The sequence below is a fragment of the Podarcis liolepis genome, assembly GCF_965112155.1.
Source record: "Podarcis liolepis genome assembly, chromosome: 18".
Taxonomy (NCBI): Eukaryota; Metazoa; Chordata; class Lepidosauria; order Squamata; family Lacertidae; genus Podarcis; species Podarcis liolepis.
Genome location: NC_139572.1, coordinates 330109 through 349817, shown reverse-complemented (window position 1 = coordinate 349817; position 19709 = coordinate 330109). Strand labels below are relative to the sequence as shown.

At 52.5% G+C, this 19709-nt stretch overlaps 1 protein-coding gene across 5 annotated transcripts; it reads right to left on the bottom strand.

The window, feature by feature from the left end:
• Positions 1-1150: 1150 nt before the first annotated feature.
• On the bottom strand, positions 1151-19131 carry LOC310697325 (excitatory amino acid transporter 1-like). 5 transcript variants are annotated; one of them, XM_083483867.1, is made up of 11 exons: positions 18934-19131; positions 13246-13315; positions 11784-12031; positions 9916-10053; positions 9038-9242; positions 8873-8915; positions 7843-8246; positions 5521-5754; positions 4150-4344; positions 3568-3702; positions 1151-1851 (listed from the first exon to the last, which is right to left on the bottom strand). In XM_083483867.1, exons 3-11 carry the CDS (start codon positions 12001-12003, stop codon positions 1650-1652), a joined length of 1776 nt encoding a protein of 591 aa, XP_083339993.1. In that variant the 5' UTR covers positions 12004-12031; positions 13246-13315; positions 18934-19131; the 3' UTR covers positions 1151-1649. The 5 variants fall into 5 exon arrangements, with proteins under 5 accessions (XP_083339993.1, XP_083339991.1, XP_083339992.1 ...); XM_083483865.1 differs by lacking the exon at positions 18934-19131 and adding an exon at positions 17230-17360; XM_083483866.1 differs by lacking the exon at positions 18934-19131 and adding an exon at positions 15865-16699.
• Positions 19132-19709: the final 578 nt, after the last annotated feature.

Below are 19709 nucleotides of genomic sequence, written 5' to 3'. Positions count from 1 at the left end.
CGCCACGGCGGAGGGAGGGGGAGAGAGACGGAGAGGGAGCGGAAGTGGCGGGGCAGAGCGGCCCCTGCCGAACTTCCGGGGGCGGAGAAGGAGGCGGGACGGAGGCCAGGCGCGGCGGCCGCTGATTGGCCAGTTGCCTTTGCTGGGGCTTTGAATGGGGGAAAAGAAGGAGTTCAAAAAGGAGACATTACAGTTTATATATGTGTGCTATATATATTAATTATATTATATCACATTATAGTATCATTTTATTTTATAGTGTATATATATATGTGTGTGTGTATGTTGTGTTAATCATTTTATTTTACAGCGTATATATGTCTTTGTTTTATTTTACTGTATATTATTTAACAGTGCTTATGTGTTATATCATTTTATTTTACTTTTTTTTGCAGTGTATATGTATGTATTGTATTATATCATATCATTTTACTTAATTTTACAGTGTATATATGTGTGTTACATTGTATTATACCATTTTACTTTATTTCAGACACGTGGTCCATGTCCTTTATTATTATTATTATTATTATTATTATTATTATTATTATTATTATTATTTATATACTGCCCTATACCCGAGGGTCTCAGGGCGGTTCACGGAATAAAATCAAGATATAAAACCACAAAATACATAATAAAAATTAAAATGACAACCCAATAGCTTCCCCCCAACCCCCAAATTTATGAAAGAGCAACTGATAGGGGCTTCAAACCGGTTAGGGACGATATATCAATATATCTCCCGGCCCTAATGGGCGTCAGCCTAGATGGCTTTAAAAGTGGATCAGAGACGAAAACCATCAATGGCGCCAGTGACTCTGCTCCTGAATCCCAGTGTCTGGAATTTGCCGAAGGGGAGAGGGTCTTGAGTGCGAATTCTGATTACAGTAGCTCCCCCGACCACCCCAATCCCATTCCCCCCCCCCATCATGGACATTTCATAATTCTCCGCTTTAATAACCATCTTCACTGCTTTCCCCCCCTCCCTAAAAAAGAACATTTAGTGGTCCTCTCATTTTGACTTGAGAACATCACCATTTTATAGTTCAAATCGGCAGGGGAAATAAATCCAGCAGATGGACCAAAGTACAAATGATTCACAAAACGTTTAGGGGGGTGTGCCCCCCCCGGAAAAAAGCGCCGACCGTCATCATAAATAAACAGCGTTTATTTTCTACGCCGGTAAAGCATCACATCTATACAATCTTTCTTATTTTTACAAAAAAGTGTGTTTTGCTTCAAGTGTTGGAAAGACGAGGGTTTGGTTTTTTGGAGTGGGGATGAACATGATTCGGGGAGGGGGTGGGAAACACAAAAAAGGAATATTGGCACCGGATTTAAATAACGTGGAAACCCCCGCGATCGAAAGAAAGAAGAGGCGCTGCGGCGGAGAGAGAGAGAGGCGCGAGTTCGAATCCCGATCCTTTCGTGCAAAATTGTCACTGTTAAGAGATCCGTCGCTGCCTGCTCTCATTTTTTGGCCTGTAATAATGTGTCAGAATATGGAGAAAGGGGGAAGAATTTGGGGAAGGGGAAATGGATGATGGCTGCGCCTCTCCGTGGCATTTCACAGTCGGTCGATGGCTCCGATCCAGACAGGCCCGGCCTCGGCCCCCGGCTGCCTCCCCGGCCCCTCCTGGGCGCCATCACATCGCAGTCTCTCCACTGAGGTGCTTGTGGGTGTCGTTTTCCGTGTAGATCAAGTGGTAGGGCTTCTCGTTCTCCTCGGCCCCTGAATCGCCCCCCAAGTCGGCGTCCTGCAGCTCCAGCTCGTGGCGCGACAAATGCTCCACCACGCCCGCGCCCAGAGAGTCGCCCAGGACGTTGATGGTGGTCCGCAGGCGGTCTCTGGGGGAAGAAATGGCAGTTAAGATGGGGGGGGAAGGATCTGGGGGTCTGGGTGGACCGCAAGCTGAAAGGGACTTCAGCAGATGGGAGAAATGGACCCAAACAAAATGAATTTCCATAGGGACAAATGTCAGGTTCTGCACTTCGGCAGGAAGAACCAGATGCACAGATATAGGATGGGAGATACCTGGCTCACTAGCAGGACATGGGAAAAGGATCTGGGGGTCTTAGTGGACCACAAGCTGAACACGAGTCAACAGTGCGATGAGCAGCAAAAAAAGTGAATGCTATTCTAGGCTGCATCCACAGAAGTCTAGTGTCCAAATCAAGGGAAGTCATAGTACCACTCTGTTCTGCGGGTGGCGCTGTGGGTTAAACCACAGAGCCTAGGACTTGCCGATCAGAAGGTCAGCGGTTTGAATCCCCACAGTGACGGGGTGAGCTCCCGTTGCTCGGTCCCTGCTCCTGCCCACCTAGCAGTTCGAAAGCACGTCAAAGTGCAAGTAGATAAATAGGTACTACTCCGGCGGGAAGGTAAACGGCGTTTCCGTGCGCTGCTCGGAAGCTGTACGCCGGCTCCCCCGGCCAGTAAAGCGAGATGAGCGCTGCAACCCCAGAGTCGGCCACGACTGGACCTAATGGTCAGGGGTCCCTTTACCTTTACCTTTACATTCTGCCCTGGTCAGGCCACACCTGGAATCCTGTGTCCAGTTCTGGGCATCACAATTTAAGAAGGAAGTTGAGAAGCTGGAAGGTGGGCAGAGGAGGGAGACCGAGAGGGTCAAGGGTCAGGAAACCGAGCCTGATGAGGAACGTTTGAAGGAGCTGGGTGTGTTTAGCCCGGAAAAGAGGAGATAGATAGGAGAGCCACCCTCTAATATCTCACATGGAAGAAGGAACAAGCTTATTTTCTGCTGCTCCAGAGGGTGGGACTCGCACCCGTGGCTTCAAGTTCCCGGAAAAGAGATTCCAGGAAAAAAACTTTCTGGCAGTCAGAGCTGTTTGGGATGGAAGGTGGTGGACTCTCCTTCCTTGGAGGTTTTTAAACCAGAGGTTGGAAGGTCATCTGCCATGGATGTTTTAGCTGAGATTCCTGCATTGCAGAGGGGGTCAGGCTGGATGACCCCTGGGGTCCCCTTCTACTGAGCAGACTCGATATAAGACAGCTTCCTATTCTCCTATTTCAAGTGGACCCTGAGGACTAGAAACTTGGGGTCATTCCATGAGAAACAAGCTGCCTCTCTGATTTTCTCCAAGGCCGCAGGCGCAGCTTCTGGGCCAAAGCGGTCAAGAAAGCCTCACGATTCATAACTGCAAAATCTCATTAAAAAATAAAACGAAAATTATATCATATTTGAAAGATAACTGTAAGCAATCAATATCGTTTGCACGGTTATCTGAAGATTTGCAAGATGAAATTGCTCCCTATCTGGGTTGAATAATACATTATTTTAGGTCGTGGTTTAACACGGATGGGAAACGAAGCGAAATGGAAAGATGGAAAGTTTGATTTTGTAAACCATCAGACGGGAGGGAGGGAAACCGTCGGGCTCAGTTGAGCCAAGGAGATAAAATAGGAGGATATGAGGTGATGTAACGTGATGATGTGTAAAACCAGCAAAAATTATTTTAGAGAAATAAATGAGTAAATAAATAAACATGATCCCTCCAGCCCAGGCAGGCAGCGTCACCCCTTCCCGCCTCGTGGGGACTTACAGGAACCAGTCGACTGCCATGATCAAGGTGATGTCTTCGGTTGGCAGCCCCACGGATGTCAGGACGATCACCATGGTAACCAGACCCGCCTGGGGGATGCCGGCTGCCCCGATGCTGGCGGCCGTGGCCGTGATGCTGCAGAGAGCAAGAGGGAGTTGGGTGAGCTGGGGATTCGGGGTTGGGCTAGATGTCCCTTGAGGGTCCCTTGGCCAAGATGCCAAAGGGTCCCTTTGAGCACTGCGCTCAAAATGCGCTCACAATTTGGAATGCGTCAGGAAAAGGGAGAAATAGATGGGAAATTACTGTGTCTTTCCGTCTATAAGACGACCACATGTATAAGACGTCCCCTGTTTTGGGGGACTGATTTAAGAAAACGGGGAAAGATCTATCCGTGTATAAGACCCCCCCAAATTTTGGACGTTATTATTTTTTGGGGGGGGAACTAGTCTTATACACGGAAAAATACACTAAATAAAATGGAAAACTTAATAAATATTTTTAAAAGAAAGAAAGGAAGGAAGGAAGAAAGGAAGGAAGGAAGGAAGGAGCCCCTCTTTTGCACCCCCACTTTCACCCCCGCACCTGATGGTGAGGATCTGGCCAAAGTCCAGTTCGTAGTTGTTGACCTGCGCGATGAAGATGGCGGCCAGCGCCTCGTAGAGGGCCGTCCCGTCCATGTTGATGGTGGCCCCCACCGGCAGGACGAAGCGTGTCACCCTCTTGTCCACGCCGTTGTTCTCCTCCAGGCACCGGAACGTGACGGGGAGCGTGGCCGAGCTGCGGGAGGGAGGACGGGGCGGCCCCGGGGTGAGCCAGCCTGAAACCCTACGCAGAGTAGACCACCCTCACCCCCCCGGGGTCCAGGTCCGAAGGGGATTCGCACCCGCAGCTCCCTTCCCCCCAGAGGATCCTGGGAAACCCTATATGTAGAAAGGAGCAAAGCAGGGATATTTGAGGGAGCAGACGGGGCCCATGACTTACTTCAGAGGAGCCGACACAACACAAAATACGGTTGCTGCATGTAGGTTTTATTTTATTTGCTTTTATCTTATATTTTGGAAATGGACATCCAGGTGTTTTCCCTTTAATATTTTGGGGGGGCCCCCAAGAGAGTGGGGCCCTAAGCTAGAGCTTGTTTGGCTTATATGTAAATCCAGTACTGGCATAGATAGATAGATAGATAGATAGATAGATAGATAGATAGATAGATAGACAGAGAGAGAGAGAGAGGGAGATAGATATAGATAGACAGATAGATAGATGAGAGAGAGATGATAGATAGATAGATAGATAGATAGATAGATAGATAGATAGATAGATAGATGATAGACAGATAGATAGCTAGATGATAGCTAGCTAGCTAGATATAGATAGACAGACAGACAGACAGACATAGATAGATGATCAATTGATTGAAACATAGACAGATAGACAGATGATAGGTGAGAGAGATGATAGAATGATAGATAGATGATAGATAAATAGATAGACAGACAGACAGATATAGATAGATGATCAATCGATCGAAAGTTAGACAAATAGACAGACGATAGATAGACAGATGAGAGAGAGAGATGATAGAGAGATAGAGAGATAGCTAGATGATAGATAGATAGATAGATAGATAGATAGATAGATAGATGTGAGAGATGGTAGAAATATAGATAGATAGATAAATAAATAAATAGATAAGATAGATAGATAGATAGATAGATAGATAGATAGATAGATAGATAGATAGATGATAGAAAGATTTTATTTTGGAAATGTACATCCAGGGTCTTTTTCCCCTTCCAATTTTTTGTGGCCCCCCAAGAGAGTGGGGCCCTAAGCTAGAGCTTGTTGAGCTTATATGTCAATCTGGCGCTGGGCCTGATCCGTTCAGGGTGCCAGGAAGGGCGGCACAACCACCCCAAACCGGGCCCCCGGCCCCCGGGGTTGACCCCCGCTTACCTGGAGGAGGTCCCGAAGGCGGTGACCAGGGCCTGGAGGAGCCCCCCCACGAAGCGCCAGGGGTTCTTGCGGGTGACGGCGAAGTAGATGAGGGGCAGGACGAGGAGGCCGTGGACCAGCAGCCCCACAATGACCGTCAGGGTGTACATGCCCAGCTGGCCCCCCATCACCGCCAAGTCGTCCATCTCCAGGATCTTGCCCGCGATCAGGAAGAGGATCCCAATGGGGGCGTACCTGGGGGGGGGAGAAGGGGGATCAGGACCAGCCAGAGCCTCGGCCAGCTGCTCATAATCGCCATTTTAATTTTTGTGGCTTGGGGGAAGCAAAGCAAGGCTTTAGTCCACATGAGGGAGAAGGACTTAGGAATCCGCCTTGCGGCTAGCCAGGCCACTGAGATCAGTACTGTCTGCACTGACGGGCAGCACCCGCAAACGTGGTTGATTTTAATTCTTATCTTTTTGAAGCAGTTCTTTTTACTGAGAATTTTATTTTGTTTTTTTGCAAGCTGCTTTGAATTTTATTTTGTATTTTGCAAACGGCTTTGAATTTTATTTTGTGTGTTTTTTTGGAAAACCTCCTTGAGGTTGGCAGAACATGAGGTTTTTAAAACGAGGGTGGTGGGTTCGAGTCTGCGGTTGGGCAAACGATTCCTGCAATGCAAGGAGGTGGGGCTGGACCCCTTCCGACTTTGTGCAACGTGGGGCTCAAACCCACAACGCCAAGAGGAAGGGGGTTTTGTGCTCTACCGACTGGCCTGACCTGAAGTCGCAGACTGATCGCAGAATCGTAGAGTCGCGAGGGTCCCCCCAGGGGTCATCCATCCCAACCCGCTGCAACGCCCGACTCGAACCCGCGACCCGGCTTTCCCCCCTCCCAAAAAAAGCCGGAAGAATTTCTGCTAGGTTTGGTGGGAGAAGACATTAAGAAGACAGACCAGATAAAGCTGGTTGAATACGCTGAAATGGCAAAACCGACATACAGAATTTGGAGGAGACAAAGTACCAAAAAGAATGGAGTAAATTTACGGTTTATATAAGTGAGAACTGTAGAAATATGAAAACGTTGGCAGGACTGAATTAAATCTTATGTCCCGGAGTAATTTTTAACAAGTGAAACTGTGAATTATAGATTGGAATAAGAAGACTTGCGGAAGGGAAGGACGGAAGTCGACGGCTCTATGGAGCATAAAGTAGGATATATATAATATATCGAACACACTGACTAGATGCTTGGAAGCTGCGGCTGGATGGTTTCGTGGGAGCCGATTGAAACTAAATCCTTCGAAGACAGAGGTCCTCTGGCTGGGTCGGGATGGCATGGGGATGAGGGACCAACTCCCTTCTCTTGCGGGGGCCCAGTTAGTGCCATTTCCTTCTGTTAAGAGTTTGGGTGTAATCCTTGACGCCTCCCTTTCCATGGAGGCGCAGGTTACAGCAACAGCCAAGGCGACATTTTTCCACCTTCGCCACATCAAGCAGTTGGTCCCTTACCTTTCCCGCCCTGACTTGGCCACAGTGATCCATGCGACGGTCACCTCCAGGCTTGGCTACTGTAATTCGCTCGAGGCGGGGCTGCCCTTGAAGCTGTCCCAGAAACTCCAGCGGGTGCAGAATGCTGCAGCGAGGCTCCTCACGGGGTCTCTGCCATGGGAGCATATTCACCCAGTGCTTTTCCAGCTGCACTGGCTCCCGGTGGAGTACAGGGTCAGATTTAAGGTGCTGCTTTTGACCTTTCAAGCTCTTCACGGCCTAGGACCCTCGTACCTACGGGACTGCCTCTCCCGGTCTGCCCCACGGAGAGCCTCAAGGTCCATGAATAGCAACACCCTAGAGGTCCCGGGCCCTAAGGAAATTAGATTAGCTTCAACCAAAGCCAGGGCCTTTTCAACACTGGCCCCAGCCTGGTGGAACGCTCTGCCTCATGAGACCAGGGCCCTGAGGGATCTGATCTCTTTCTGCAGGGCCTGCAAGACAGAGTTGTTCCGCCTGGCCTTTGGCTTGCAGCCCATTTGATTCCCTCCCTCCCTCTCTTTCTTTTTTCTTTTCCTTCTCCTCCTGCAATGAGGCTACATTTTAATATTTTAATGTTGTATTTTCATTTTGTTTTTAAGTTGTAATCATTCAACTTGTTTTTATTATTGCTTGTAAGCCGCTCTGAGTCCGGCTGGGGAGGGCGGGGTATAAATAAAAATTACTATTATTATTATTATTATTATTATTATTATTATTATTATGTAATAAGACTTGATGTTTTTGTTGGTTGGTGTTCTTAAATCTCAACAAAAAGCATTTGAAAGGGGAAATCCCCGGGTTCGACGCTCACCAGATGATGACGGCCACCATGCGGAGGATGGCCTCGTTGAGGGAGTCGAAAAACTCCCGCAGGGGCAGCCCCCTCTGCTTCATGTTCCCGATGACCAGGCCAAAGCAGATGGAGAAGACCACCAGGCCCAGGGCGTTGACGCCGTTGACCGACCCGGCGCCCGGGACCACTTCTTCGTAGCTCAGCACCTCCGGGAGGGCGCCCAGCGCCTGGGAGACGTTGCGCCAGATGCCGGTGGCGTTCTCAGGCGGCAGCAGCAGCGAGGGGGGTGAAGCCAGGGCAGCAGCGGCAGTGGAGAGGCTGGTGCTGGTGCTGCTGTTATGGGGCAAGGCCTGGGGGGCGGCGGTGGGGGCTCCCCTGGCCAGGGTCCGGTTGACGACTCTGACGCTGTACTGGGTCTTGTACTGGGGAGAGGGAAAACAGAGGATTGGTTTGAGGCAAAACCAGGAAAGCTGCCCATAGAGCTCCACAGTGCCTGCACTGGCTGCCAGCAGCAGCTCGCCAGGGTTTCAGGCAGGTGGGCTGGTACTGAGCCCAAGGGAGGAAGGATCCATTCCCCACGAATTTGAATCAAGGGATTGATTGAATACAAACTCCGGAATCTACTGGCTGGCCCGTGGAGCGCAATAGTGCCAGCACTGGCTGGCAGCAGCAGCTCTCCAGCGTTTCAGACCCCCAACACAGTTGGTCTAGTCTTGACCCAAGAGAAGAAGGATCCAGTCCTCAGGATTCAGATTCAAGGGACTCATTTAATACAGACTCAGGAATCTGTTCCCCGACCCATCAAGCTAAATATGGCCCACACGGACCGGCAGCAGCGGCCCTCCACGGTTTCAGGCAGGTGGTCCAGCCCCGAGTCCAAGCGAGGAAGGATCCAGTCCTCATGAATCCGAATCAAGGGGTGGATTGAATACAAACTCGGGAGACCGTTGCCTGGTCCACCAATCTCACCTACACTGGCCGGCAGCAACAGTCTTAAGACCGAGCCGGATCCACTACACTGGCAAGACGGGGAACCCACCCCTCTTACCTGTCTGAAGCAGGCCTCCACCAGGTTCGGGGGGAACATGTTCCTGCGGACGGAAGGGGGAAAGAAAAGCAGATTATTTGGGTGGGCTGCCTGCCCGGGATGGTTCAGCTGGGCCCCCTGCCTTTCCGGGGTTGGGCTGGATGACCCCCCCGGGGTCCCGCTCACCGGACGAGGTCCAGGAAGGCGTCGGTGGTGTGGACCTGCTCGACGGTGCCCTGGCGGTGCAAGGCGTCCTTGCTGCCCTTTCCGGGGTGGATGATGAGGACCATGAAGATGCCGATGAAGACGGCGATCAGGGTGGTCAGCATGTAATAGACGACGGCGCGGAAGCCCATCTTGCCCGAGGCGCTGCTGTCCAGAGACGCCATGCCTGCCGGGCCGGACCAGAGAGAGGGAAAACGAGATCTTGATTGGAACTCCAATTTGAAATCAAATCCAAATTCAAAATCAATATTTAAGTAACGAAATTCAAATTGGAAATTGAAATTCAAAATGTTTAAATCTAAGTAATGAAATTCAAATGCAAAGTAAATATTTAAATATATATTTAAATATATATAAATTCAAATGCAAAGCAAATGTTTAAATATAAGTAATGAAATTCAAATTCAAAATAAATATTTAAATATAAGTAATGAAATTCAAATTTGAAATTGAGATTCAAAGTAAATGTTTAAATATAAGTAATGAAATTCAAATTTGAAATTCAAATGCGAAGTAAAGGTTTAAATACAAGTAACGAAATCCAAATTTGAAATTCAAAGTATTTAAATATAAGCCATTAAATTCCAATTCCAATTCAACGTTTAAATACAAGTAATTTAATTCAAATTCAAAGCGAAAATTTAAATATAAGTCATCAAATCCAAATCCGATTTTAATCGCTTATATTTAACTATTTATGTTTATTTAAACATTAGGCATTTATATATTTATACGACACGCACACAGGCATTTATTGCCGCCCGTGTTTCCCCCGTGCACAAGCGCCCAGGATCCCTTCCTGGCCCGCCCGGCAGGGTCAGCGTCCCGCCTCCGCTCACCTGTGATGAGGCTGGAGACGATGAGGGGCAGGACCAGCATCTGCAGCATCCGCATCAGGAGCTCCCCGGGGAAGGAGAAGTACTTCACCTGCCGGAAGGTCAGCTTGTAGGGCCGCAGGGCCAGCGCCAGGGTGACCCCTGCGGGCGGAAGGAGGGGCTCAGAGATCCGCTCCCGGAGGCATGGGCAGAGTGCAGCCAGGGATGGAGAAGCTCGGAGCCAGAGGCGGACTACAACTCCCCCCATGGTCCCCTGAACGCACTCGCAGGGGATGATGGGAACCGGAGTCCCGGACTTTAAAAAGTCACTTAAATCCCTTCGTTAGCCAATTTGGACGTGGGCCCACAGAGCTCAGAAACCCAAACTATTTATTGAATTTTTAGTTGAGTTTCAAGAATATTGGCTGGTTATTTCGTCCGCCTTTGACCTGCTTAATAATAATAATAATAATAATATTCTATTGGCGGCTCCCAATACAATATTAAAAACATCAAACATTAAAAATTTCCCTTTGTGGAAGTGCAGCTTGCGTATACTTGAAAGGGGAGGTGGGGAGATATTTAAAGAAGAGCTTAAATATTTCCCTTTTTAAAAATAAAATACAATAGAGAGTTTTCATGCAGTTCTTTCCCTGCAAGCCAATTAACTCCCAAATGAGGATGCAACAAATTTGGGGAAGGAATAAAAAGAAAAGAAATTGAGATGAACTGCAAAGAGATCAGATTAGGAAATGAAGCCTGTCCCTCCATTGCAAAACTTCAAATTATTTTTGTAAAGTTTAAAAAATAAAAAAAAAGTTTAAAAAATGTATCATTCTTTTTTGAGATCTTGCAAGCGGAGAGAGTGAAGCAGATCTCCTCTCTGCAGCTCTCTGGAGTTTTTTTTCTGCCAATCCTCTGTAATCCTTGCAAATTTTTCTGGCTCTTTTTCTCCCTCTCTTCTTAATTTTTATTTTTGTTTAGGAACCGGGAGCCGTTTGGCGTCAGCCTGCAAGCAACTCGTGACCGGCTTAATCTGACCCACACACGCAAAGCGGGGCGGCAGCCTTCCCCATCCGGCGCTGGCCGATCCCCAGGTCTCCCAGGAGGGATCCCTGAGGGTCATCTAGTCCAACCCCCTTTTGCCCAGCGCAGCATTCGAACTCGTGTCCCTGTGGTCGAGTCTCGCGCCGACTGAGCTACGTATTCCGGATTTAAAGAAAGCAGCGCATGATCTGCTTTCCAGGGGGCAGAGGTGGAACCTCAAACTTTACCCAGCCAGATGCGCACCGTATTATTATTATTATTATTATTATTATTATTATTATTATTATTCTGCTGCCCTGGCTGCAGTTCTTTGACTGGGTTCCTGGGTTAAGCAACCCCAGGCTTGAATTCGGATGGGCTCCCCAAAGGTCATCCATCCCAACCCCAGAGGGAGTCCATTTTGGGTGGTCACCTTGTGGCTTGGAGGGGGTCAGATGTTAAGGAAGAGGCTTAACCCACCCACCCCACAGCCTGGCTCTTCCTAGCGATGATGCCCTTTCAGAGAAGCGGGGGGATCGCTCAGCGGCCCACGATTCGAATCCTGCTGGCGATTTCATCCGGCGATTCCCCTTTTCTCAGAAAAGAGCCCTTCGCTCTCCAGCAAAGATCCGGGGCTGTGCCTCAGTTTCCCCCATTGCAATTTGGTTGGGAGAAGCCGCGCACGCCGCAAATTTCCCCGGTCCTCTTTTTAATACTGTAGCAGGGAGTTCCGCCGGTCCACTCTTTGCAAAATCAGGGCTTTCTCGGGACGGCAAGGGGCTTTGCGGGTGGGACCCCTGGCACCCCAAAGACGCCCCTCTGAGGCTACGCAGGGACCCCCAAGCCCCCCCATTGCACCCCCTTACCCAGAAGGACGGCGGTGACGGTGAGCAGGACGAAGGCGTTCCTCTGCAGGCAGCCGCGGACGCTCTCCCGGGTGACGGCGTACATCCTGGCCTGGGCCCGGGCCGCCCTCTTGCGCAGGACATGGCGCAGGCGCTGCGCCCGCCCGCCCCCCGGCCCCAGCGCCTTGGACTCCTCCTCGTTCAGGAACAGGCTGTTGGCGCGCGCCTGGCGCTCACCCATCGCGGGGGCCGCTCAGCACCCCGGGGACCTGGGTGCGGGGAGAAGGCGGCGAGAGCCAGAGGGATGAGTGCAGACAAAGCCAGCCGGACCAGGAAAAACCACAGGGGGGGACTGGCCTGCCTCCTTCCTTCCTTCCTTCCTTCCTTCCTTTGCCACCTAATTTCTTCCCTCTTTCCTTCCTTCCTTCCTTTGCCACCTAATTTCTTCCTTCCTTCCTTCCTTTGCCACCTAATTTCTTCCTTCCTTCCTTCCTTTGCCACCTAATTTCTTCCTTCCTTCCTTCCTTTGCCACCTAATTTCTTCCTTCCTTCCTTCCTTCCTTCCTTCCTTCCTTCCTTCCTTCCTTCGCCACCTAATTCCTTCCTTCCTTCCTTCCTTCCTTCCTTCCTTCCTTCCTTCGCCACCTAATCTTTCCTTCCTTCCTTCCTTCCTTCCTTCCTTCCTTCCTTCCTTCCATACCCTGGTGCTTTACTGACAGACCCTTCAGAACCGTCATATCATTATACCTTTTAAAAGTCCCAGAGGATTAACCTGAAATACCAGAGTTTTATATACGGTAGATATTTTTAAACATACATTAGAAATCTCCAGGCGCTGCCTTCTCCTGGGTTTAAAAAGCAAACCAGCCCTGCTGTGTGGGACAAAGCAGGGACAAGGCTTCAGCCGGCGTAAAAAATAATCTATGTTTCAGCATCCAAAATCAGTCCTTTTCAGCAGTCTTTCTTGTGCTCAGTGGCCAAAACCACCTAATTTCTAACATTCCAATGTTAGGATAAGTCGTAGAATCGTGGAAAGGGTTCCCCAGGGGTCATCCAGTCCAACCCCTTGATTCCCAGAATAATTGACAGCGAAGGGACGCGGCGGACATCTAGCCCAACCCGCTGCAAGGCAGGAATCTGGGCTGCGCCTCTGCCCCAGTTGGGTCGCCCTGATTAAAACCGCTGTCCAGAACCAGCTCCCAGAAAACCCCTTGGCACAACCTCTGAGCGAAAAGCAACAGGCCCATTTCCCGGAGGGGGAGACTGAGGCTCCGCTGCCCGGGGGAGTGCCCTGAGGGCACCCGAGGACACAGCTGGCATGCCAAGACCTGGCTTGGCACGGGGAGCCGGGATTTTAAAAACCAGCCGTCTGCAAAGCAGACCGGCCTCTCCGGACAGGCCAGACCCCTTGAGCGGACCCACCTCTGGGTGCTATGTGGGGCTCCTTGGGACGGGTGAGGGGCGGCCCAGATCCGTGGCTTACCTGGAGGAGCCTCTGCCAGGCTCAGGTCCTCTGTGCCAGGGAAACCTCTCGCCTCCGCCGCGGCTGAGCTCTGGCAAGGAAAGAGAAGTCCGGGTGAGGCTTGGAGGGAGGAGGCGGCGCCAGCCCTGCGCGTGGGGCTTTGGGCCCCCCGTGGGACGCCGGGAGAGGAGCTTAACCCTCTTGCGCCAGCCTGGGGATGGAGGGGCGGGATCAAGCCCAGGGCTCAGGGCAGCTCCGGCTGCCGTGGATCTGTTGCTCTAGGTTCCTGCACAGAGGGAACGCAAAGGTCATCCAGCCCAACCCCGAGGGAACCCAGCTATGCGGCCCTCGGAAGGTCGCGCGTGAGGGCATGCGGTCCCCGGCTTAGAAGGAAAGGCCCGATCGTGGGAGGAAATATTTTCCGTCTTTCTTTTTAGGAAGCTCCATCCTGGGTTTCTGTTGCCCACGGCATCCAGAGAGCGGATGTTGTTTGGCAATGGCAGGTAGACTGTGCCTGGGAGGGGAGGCTCCCTTGAGGGAGCAGCAGCAGGAGAACCGCCTCGCAGGGGTGCAAGCGAGATGCAGGGCGCCCCCTCGGAGGATAAGAAGCAGGATAGGACCGGCGGAAGCCCAGCGCTGGAATCCCGTGCCGTGCAATGAATGGAAAATCGCAACGAAGAGGAAATTGCAACATGCCATACGGTGCAGAACAAATGGCAATGCCAGCATTGGATTGCAATGAAATTAAAGCAAAACGGAGATTTGGGGCAGAAAAGAACGGGGGGGGGGGCTCCTTCCCTAGCAGCCGTTTTCTGCTTCCCGAGGCAGGGAATGCTTCCTTCCGGATTCGCGTTCCTGGAAAGGGGCTCTGGGGCTCAAATCCTGGCAAACTGTGGGCGCTGCTGTCTCCCTTCCAGGCGGCAAAGCAATTTGCGACGCTCAGGGCATCAGCGGCCGCATGTGGGCATGCAAAGCCCCCCCCACCGTCCCCCCATATTTCTGTGCCCCCCATTTTCCCTGCATGGCTTACTGACAAATCCTTTCCGCACCAGACGGACAAGCTCTTGCGCTCTCTCTCCTTGCCAAAAATCTCTGGATGCAAAGAAGAGAAGGACCACCTCCGAACAAAGCAGGCGAGATCGGAAAGGGGGGGGCAGAGCGGCTGTGCGCCCACGCCTGGGGAGGGAACGGGGGGGGGGAGATGTGGAGAGGGGCCCAATCCGGAGGAGAGAGTCTGTTGCCAAGGCCATCTCCCCGGAAATCTGGAGCGGAGATGAAGGCACAGCCCCCTAGACCCACACGTGGGGGGCTGAGTCGGCCTGGGGGCGGGTTGCTTCCAAGCAGCCCCCTCCCCAATTCAAAGCCACGATCTGGCTTCTTCCAGAGGGGGAAAACCAGGCATGCGGTCCTTTGCAAATTTCAAAAAGCTGGATGCACGGATCGCTTAAAAAGAAAAGATGGCAACTTGCAAAAAAAGGAATTTCAGTTTGCGAAAGGGGGAAATGACCTAATCAGAATTAATCCTTCCGAAGAGCTGAATCCGGTGGGTGGGCTAGAGGGGAAATTTGTGTTTTATATTTATGTTTCTACTGTTCTGCATTGAATCGGAGGCCGTTATGGACGTAATCGAAAGGGAGACCTGGGTTCGGATCCTCAATTGTTAAGTCGCAAGCGTCCTACTCCACAGGGCTGTTGTGGGGATTAAATGAGGGAGAACCACAGGCAGATGGGCGGAGTAGAAATAATAAATTATTATTATTATTATTATTACTCATGCCACCTCGAGCTCCTTGGAGAATGAAGGCCGGCGTGTCAATGCAAGGAATGAATAAAATGGATCCATCGTCCTGCCTCAGTTTTTTGGGGCATTTTTGCTCCGTTCCCAACAACCCGGGGCCTGCTCCCATTTTACAGGACTGTAAAAAGTCCAGGGAGGCTCCGAATTATCAGCCTGGCAGCCAGGAAACGCAGGAGCAGAGATGCCCCCCAGAGGCCTGGGCGCGGGGCCCAAAGGGGTCCTCTGAGCACGTGGGGAGCGCCTGCAGGAGAAACGGACCTGGAATCTGGGAGCAGGATTTCCTCGCTCCTGCCAAAGCCGTTTCGCCAGGAGGATTTGAAACCTTACACCCGCTGCTGCCGAGAAAAAATAAAAAGCGCTTCCAGATTAAATAAAAAGGAAGGCATGCAGGAATGTACTCCCTCCTGCGTCAGGGAAGGAGCCTCCATCTTTCCCTGCGCAGAAACCCTGCAAAAACCAGAATTTGGGAGCCAAAAGGGCCCCCAAAACAGAGGATTGGGATAGTTCGCCTTTTGTTCAAAGTCAAGAGCAAATGCCATTCTATTATTATACGCAGAGGCAGGGAAGGCGCTCTGAGTGCAGAAGGTCGGGCAGGGCTGTTGCAGCTGCCAAAGGCTGCAGGCGCAGAGGGCTTATCCATTGGTGTTGCCAGCACTGACCGGCAGGGTGACAAGGGACGGGCGCAGCAACGCCAAACCGCTGGACCTTCTGCATGCAGAACCCCTGTTCTGGCGCTGGGCAAAGGTGGTGCTCTTAACGTTTCTGGTCCTCAGCGCTGTGAAGAAGGGAATGGAGATCTGCTTTGCGTCATCCACACTGGCTGGCAGCAGCGGCTGTCCTACCTTGAAGGAGGAGGGCCTTCTGCACTCAGAAAAGGTGCTTGACAGCTGAGCTCCGGTCTTTTCCAAGATGCCTGGTCCTCATGAGTCTGAATACAAGCTGAAGGAATGGAAGAAGCTGCCTTGGACCGTTGCTCTGCCTAGCTGAATACAGCCTGCACTGACTGGCAGCAGCACTCTTGCTAGGAGATCCCAGGTTTGGACCTGGGAAACCTTCCGCATGCCAAGCACCTGCCCTTCCCTGGTCCTCAATTTTATCAACAGGCGGCTCTTTTAAACGGAGCTGAAATCGGCCCAGCTAGCTCCATAAAGCCTGCACTGGCTGGCAGCCACTCTCCCGCTAGGAGGTCCCACCTAGCTCACCACTGCCAGCACTGGCTGGCAGCAGCAGCTCTCCACAGTTTTGAGCAGGGAGTCTTTTCCCGGCCCTGCCTGGGGGCGGACCCCAAGACCTTCTGCATGCAGAGCACCCCCTCTGCTCTGCACATGACACTCGCCTTTGCAAGGCAGCAGCTGCCAGTTGAGACTGGGCGCAGAAGGCGGGGTTTTTCCCTCCCCCAGTGAATCCTTCCTGGCGTCTTGGCCAGGGCAGCTCAGTCGGCAGAGCCTGAAACTCAGGGTTGTGAGTTCGAGACCAAGATTGCCGGGGGTTGGACTGGATGACCCCCGGGGGTCCCTCCCCTTCTATGCTTCTACATCGGGAGCGCCGGGCAGATGTTCCTCGCTCTTTCTTCCCTGGAGAGGAAGAGACTTCCCCTATTTCGCTTTCATCATTTCACCCCACGAGGGCCGGCTGCCCCCCTTTTAACGCTGGGGGGACCCCGGGACCCCCCTGAGGTCGCCAGACCTCACAGACGTCCCACCCACCTGACTCCCCACAACGCCACCATTCCGCCATGATTTTTAAGGGGCCCTGGGGCACCCATCAATCTCTCCTGCTCCCCTTTCCCCTGACAGTGACCCTGCAAGGAAGGCTTCATTTATATTTATATATAATACTAAAGCTTATCGAGAAAAATACAAAACGAAAATACAAAATACAAATACAAAACAAAAATACAAAATACAAAACGAAAATACAAAATATCTTTCTCTCTTTTTCTAAGCAAACCAAGCAATGCAAACACCAAAACGGGGCGAGAGCAACAGAGGAGGACACGGGAATTGGGGTGGGGAGCCTTGGCCCTCCGCCCACTAGGCAACCCTCTTGTTGGAGGGGGCAATGGCGCCCCCTTTCCTCTCCCACCGCCCCCTCCTCAGTCCCACCTGGTGGGGGTTCCCCCTTCCTCCCCACCCCGGATCCCCCACCTAGACACGCGTCCCGTGTGAAGGAGGCCGGGTGGCGTGGCGAAGCGGCTGCTGCCCTACCTGGCCGGGCTGCTGTGGCTCCTGCAGCTGCTCCTTCCCCGTCCGCACGTGCGCTGCTGCCCGCCCGCGCCTCCCTCTTCCTGGGCTGCTGCTGCTGCTGCGGAGGCGGAGGGCGCGCCTCCCCGGAGCCCATTGGCCGCGCCGGGCGGGCGGGTCCGCGCCCAGGGCCGCCTCCCAGCAGGGCAGCCGCGGAGGAGGAGGAGGAGGAGGAGGGCGCCCCGGGGCATACGCAGAGCGCGCCCGGCCCCGGCCTGCCAGAGGAAGGACGAGGGCGCCCCGGGGCATATGCAGAGAGGGCAGCTTCCCCCTTGGAAGACAGGAAAGAAAGAAAAGGTGTCTCTGGGCATATGCAGAGTGCACCCAGCCCGAGCCTGCCAACCGCCTCTCTCCTTGCAGCAAAGGAAGAAGAAGGGAGCCCCAGGGCATATGCAGAGTGCGCCCGGCCTGAGCCTACTTGCTGCCTCTCCCCTTGCAGCAAAGGAAGCACAAGGGCGCCTCTGCGCATATGCAGAGCAGGCTCTTCCCGAACACCTTTGGGCAGACACAGAGTGTGCAGCCTTCCCCCTTCAACGAAAGGAAAGAGTGTCTCTGGGCATACGCAGAGGGCACCCGGACCAAGCCTCCCCAATGAAGGACAAGGGTGCCTCTGGGCATATGTAGAGTGGGCCCTGCCCAAGCCTGCTAAACACCTCTCCCCTTGCAGCAATGGATGGGCAAGGGCGCCTCTGGGCATACGCAGAGCGTGCCCCGCCTCAGCCTGCCAGCCGCCTCTCCCCTTGCCTGAAAGGGCCACTTCTGAGCACGCACAGAGTGCGGCCCGGGCCTACAGTTTGCCTTTCCCCTTGCAGGGGGAGCCGGAGGAATCAGTTGCCCCCGAGGCTGCGCAGCCCATTCGCACATGCACTCTGTTCCTGTTTGGGGGCTCTCCATCTGGGGAGGTTGCAGGTTCCCAAATGGAGCCTCCAGGGACAGAGCCAGTCTACCTCAGAGCAACAGCGGAAGAAGCCCTGATGCAGTTGCTCAGGAGGCAGGATCCGCACCCGGGGCAGGAAACAGCTGCAGGATTGCCAAGCCTGCCCCGCCCCTCGCACCCGCGGCCTGGGAGGCAAAAGCTCTTCCTGCCTCCAGAATTTGTGGGCCTCCCGGGAAGCGGAAGGTTGGAAGATGCAGCTTGGGTAAACTGGGGAACTCCCTGCCACAAGACCCGCCTTGGCCAAGCACAGATCCCGGCATCCAACCATCTTGGATTCGTCTCGGTTTTCCTCCTGAGCCTTCCAGCTCCAAACACAGAAGATGATGATGATGATGATAATTAATAAAAATAAAAATATAAATTGGCCCCAATACATGAGGAGTCGGGGGCCCTATCAAATCGCCCCTTTTCAAAGCAGATTAAGAGCATTACACACATTTATTAATTATATCTATTAATTATAATAATCAATTAGAATCACAGAACTGCGGAGTTGGAAGGGACCCTGGGGGTCATCCATCCCAACCCCAATCTTTTTGCCCCAATACAGGATTCGAACTCGTGATCCCAAGATCGAGCCTCTTGCATGCGAGTAGATTTAAAGACCTGCTTTCCAAGGGGCAGGTTTGGACCCTCCAGCCTTCTGCGGCCCCCAAAAGCTTCCGATCTGGCCCTCGGGGCTCTCTCATCGGCCTGTCAGCTTCCTTCCCTGCCCTCGAACTCGGCTCTACCTTCGTCCGCCAAACAAGGACAGGAGGCTCTTGAAATCCGCGTCCCGTTTTGGGGGGGGGGTCAGGATCCTGGGTTCGACGGGGGACCCCTGGGGGCCCGATCCTGCCGGATTCCTGATCCAGGCCGGCAGCTGAAAGTCGCCGTGACTTCTAGGCCGCGTCTCCCCGGAGATGCCGACCCGGGAACGTCACACGCCCTGAATAAAGCGGGGAGGCCCAAAAATAGAGACGAGAGGAGGCCGGGCGCCTGATTTGCCGGGCAGAAAAGGGGGCACCTCCTCTGGCGCCCCGGCCCTCCGGGATTCACGTGCCCTGGCCGTGGGGCAGCCCCGTTCCCGGTGCCAAGAGAGGGGGGGGGCAGAAGTGTGTCACTGAATCCGCACCCGGTGCCTCCGAGGGGCTATTAAAAGATTTAATTGGCGCACGGCAAGGCGGGCATCTAGGGCAGAGGTGGGCGGGGGCCGCATTCCCCTCCAGCCCCGATCGTCTGGGGTGGGGGAGCCCTTTTTAGCCTGGGGGGCACATGCCAGGGGTAGGCAGTGGGGTGCAGTGAGCGGAGCATGGGGGGCAAAGGCCTGGGAGGGGGGTGACCCTGTCGCAAAGTGGGCTGGGGGGCCGCAGCCACCTCTCTACCTCGCAAGTACCATATTTTTGGAGCCCCAAATGAAGAAATACACATAAATTATATTTATATCGCAGGTATTTTCCTGTGTATGACGGCCCCTATTTTTGGAGCCCCAAATTAAGAAATAAACATTATATATAAAATAATTATA

Coding starts and splice junctions, on each gene's coding strand:
- LOC310697325 (XM_083483867.1), bottom strand. CDS start 12,003: ATGGGTGAGCGCCAGGCGCGCGCCAACAGCCTGTTCCTGAACGAGGAG. Junction 10,054..11,783: donor CGTCACCGCCGTCCTTCTGG/GTAAGGGGGTGC, acceptor TTCCGCCCGCAG/GGGTCACCCTGGCGCTGGCC. Junction 8,247..8,872: donor TGGAGGCCTGCTTCAGACAG/GTAAGAGGGGTG, acceptor CCCTCTCCCCAG/TACAAGACCCAGTACAGCGT.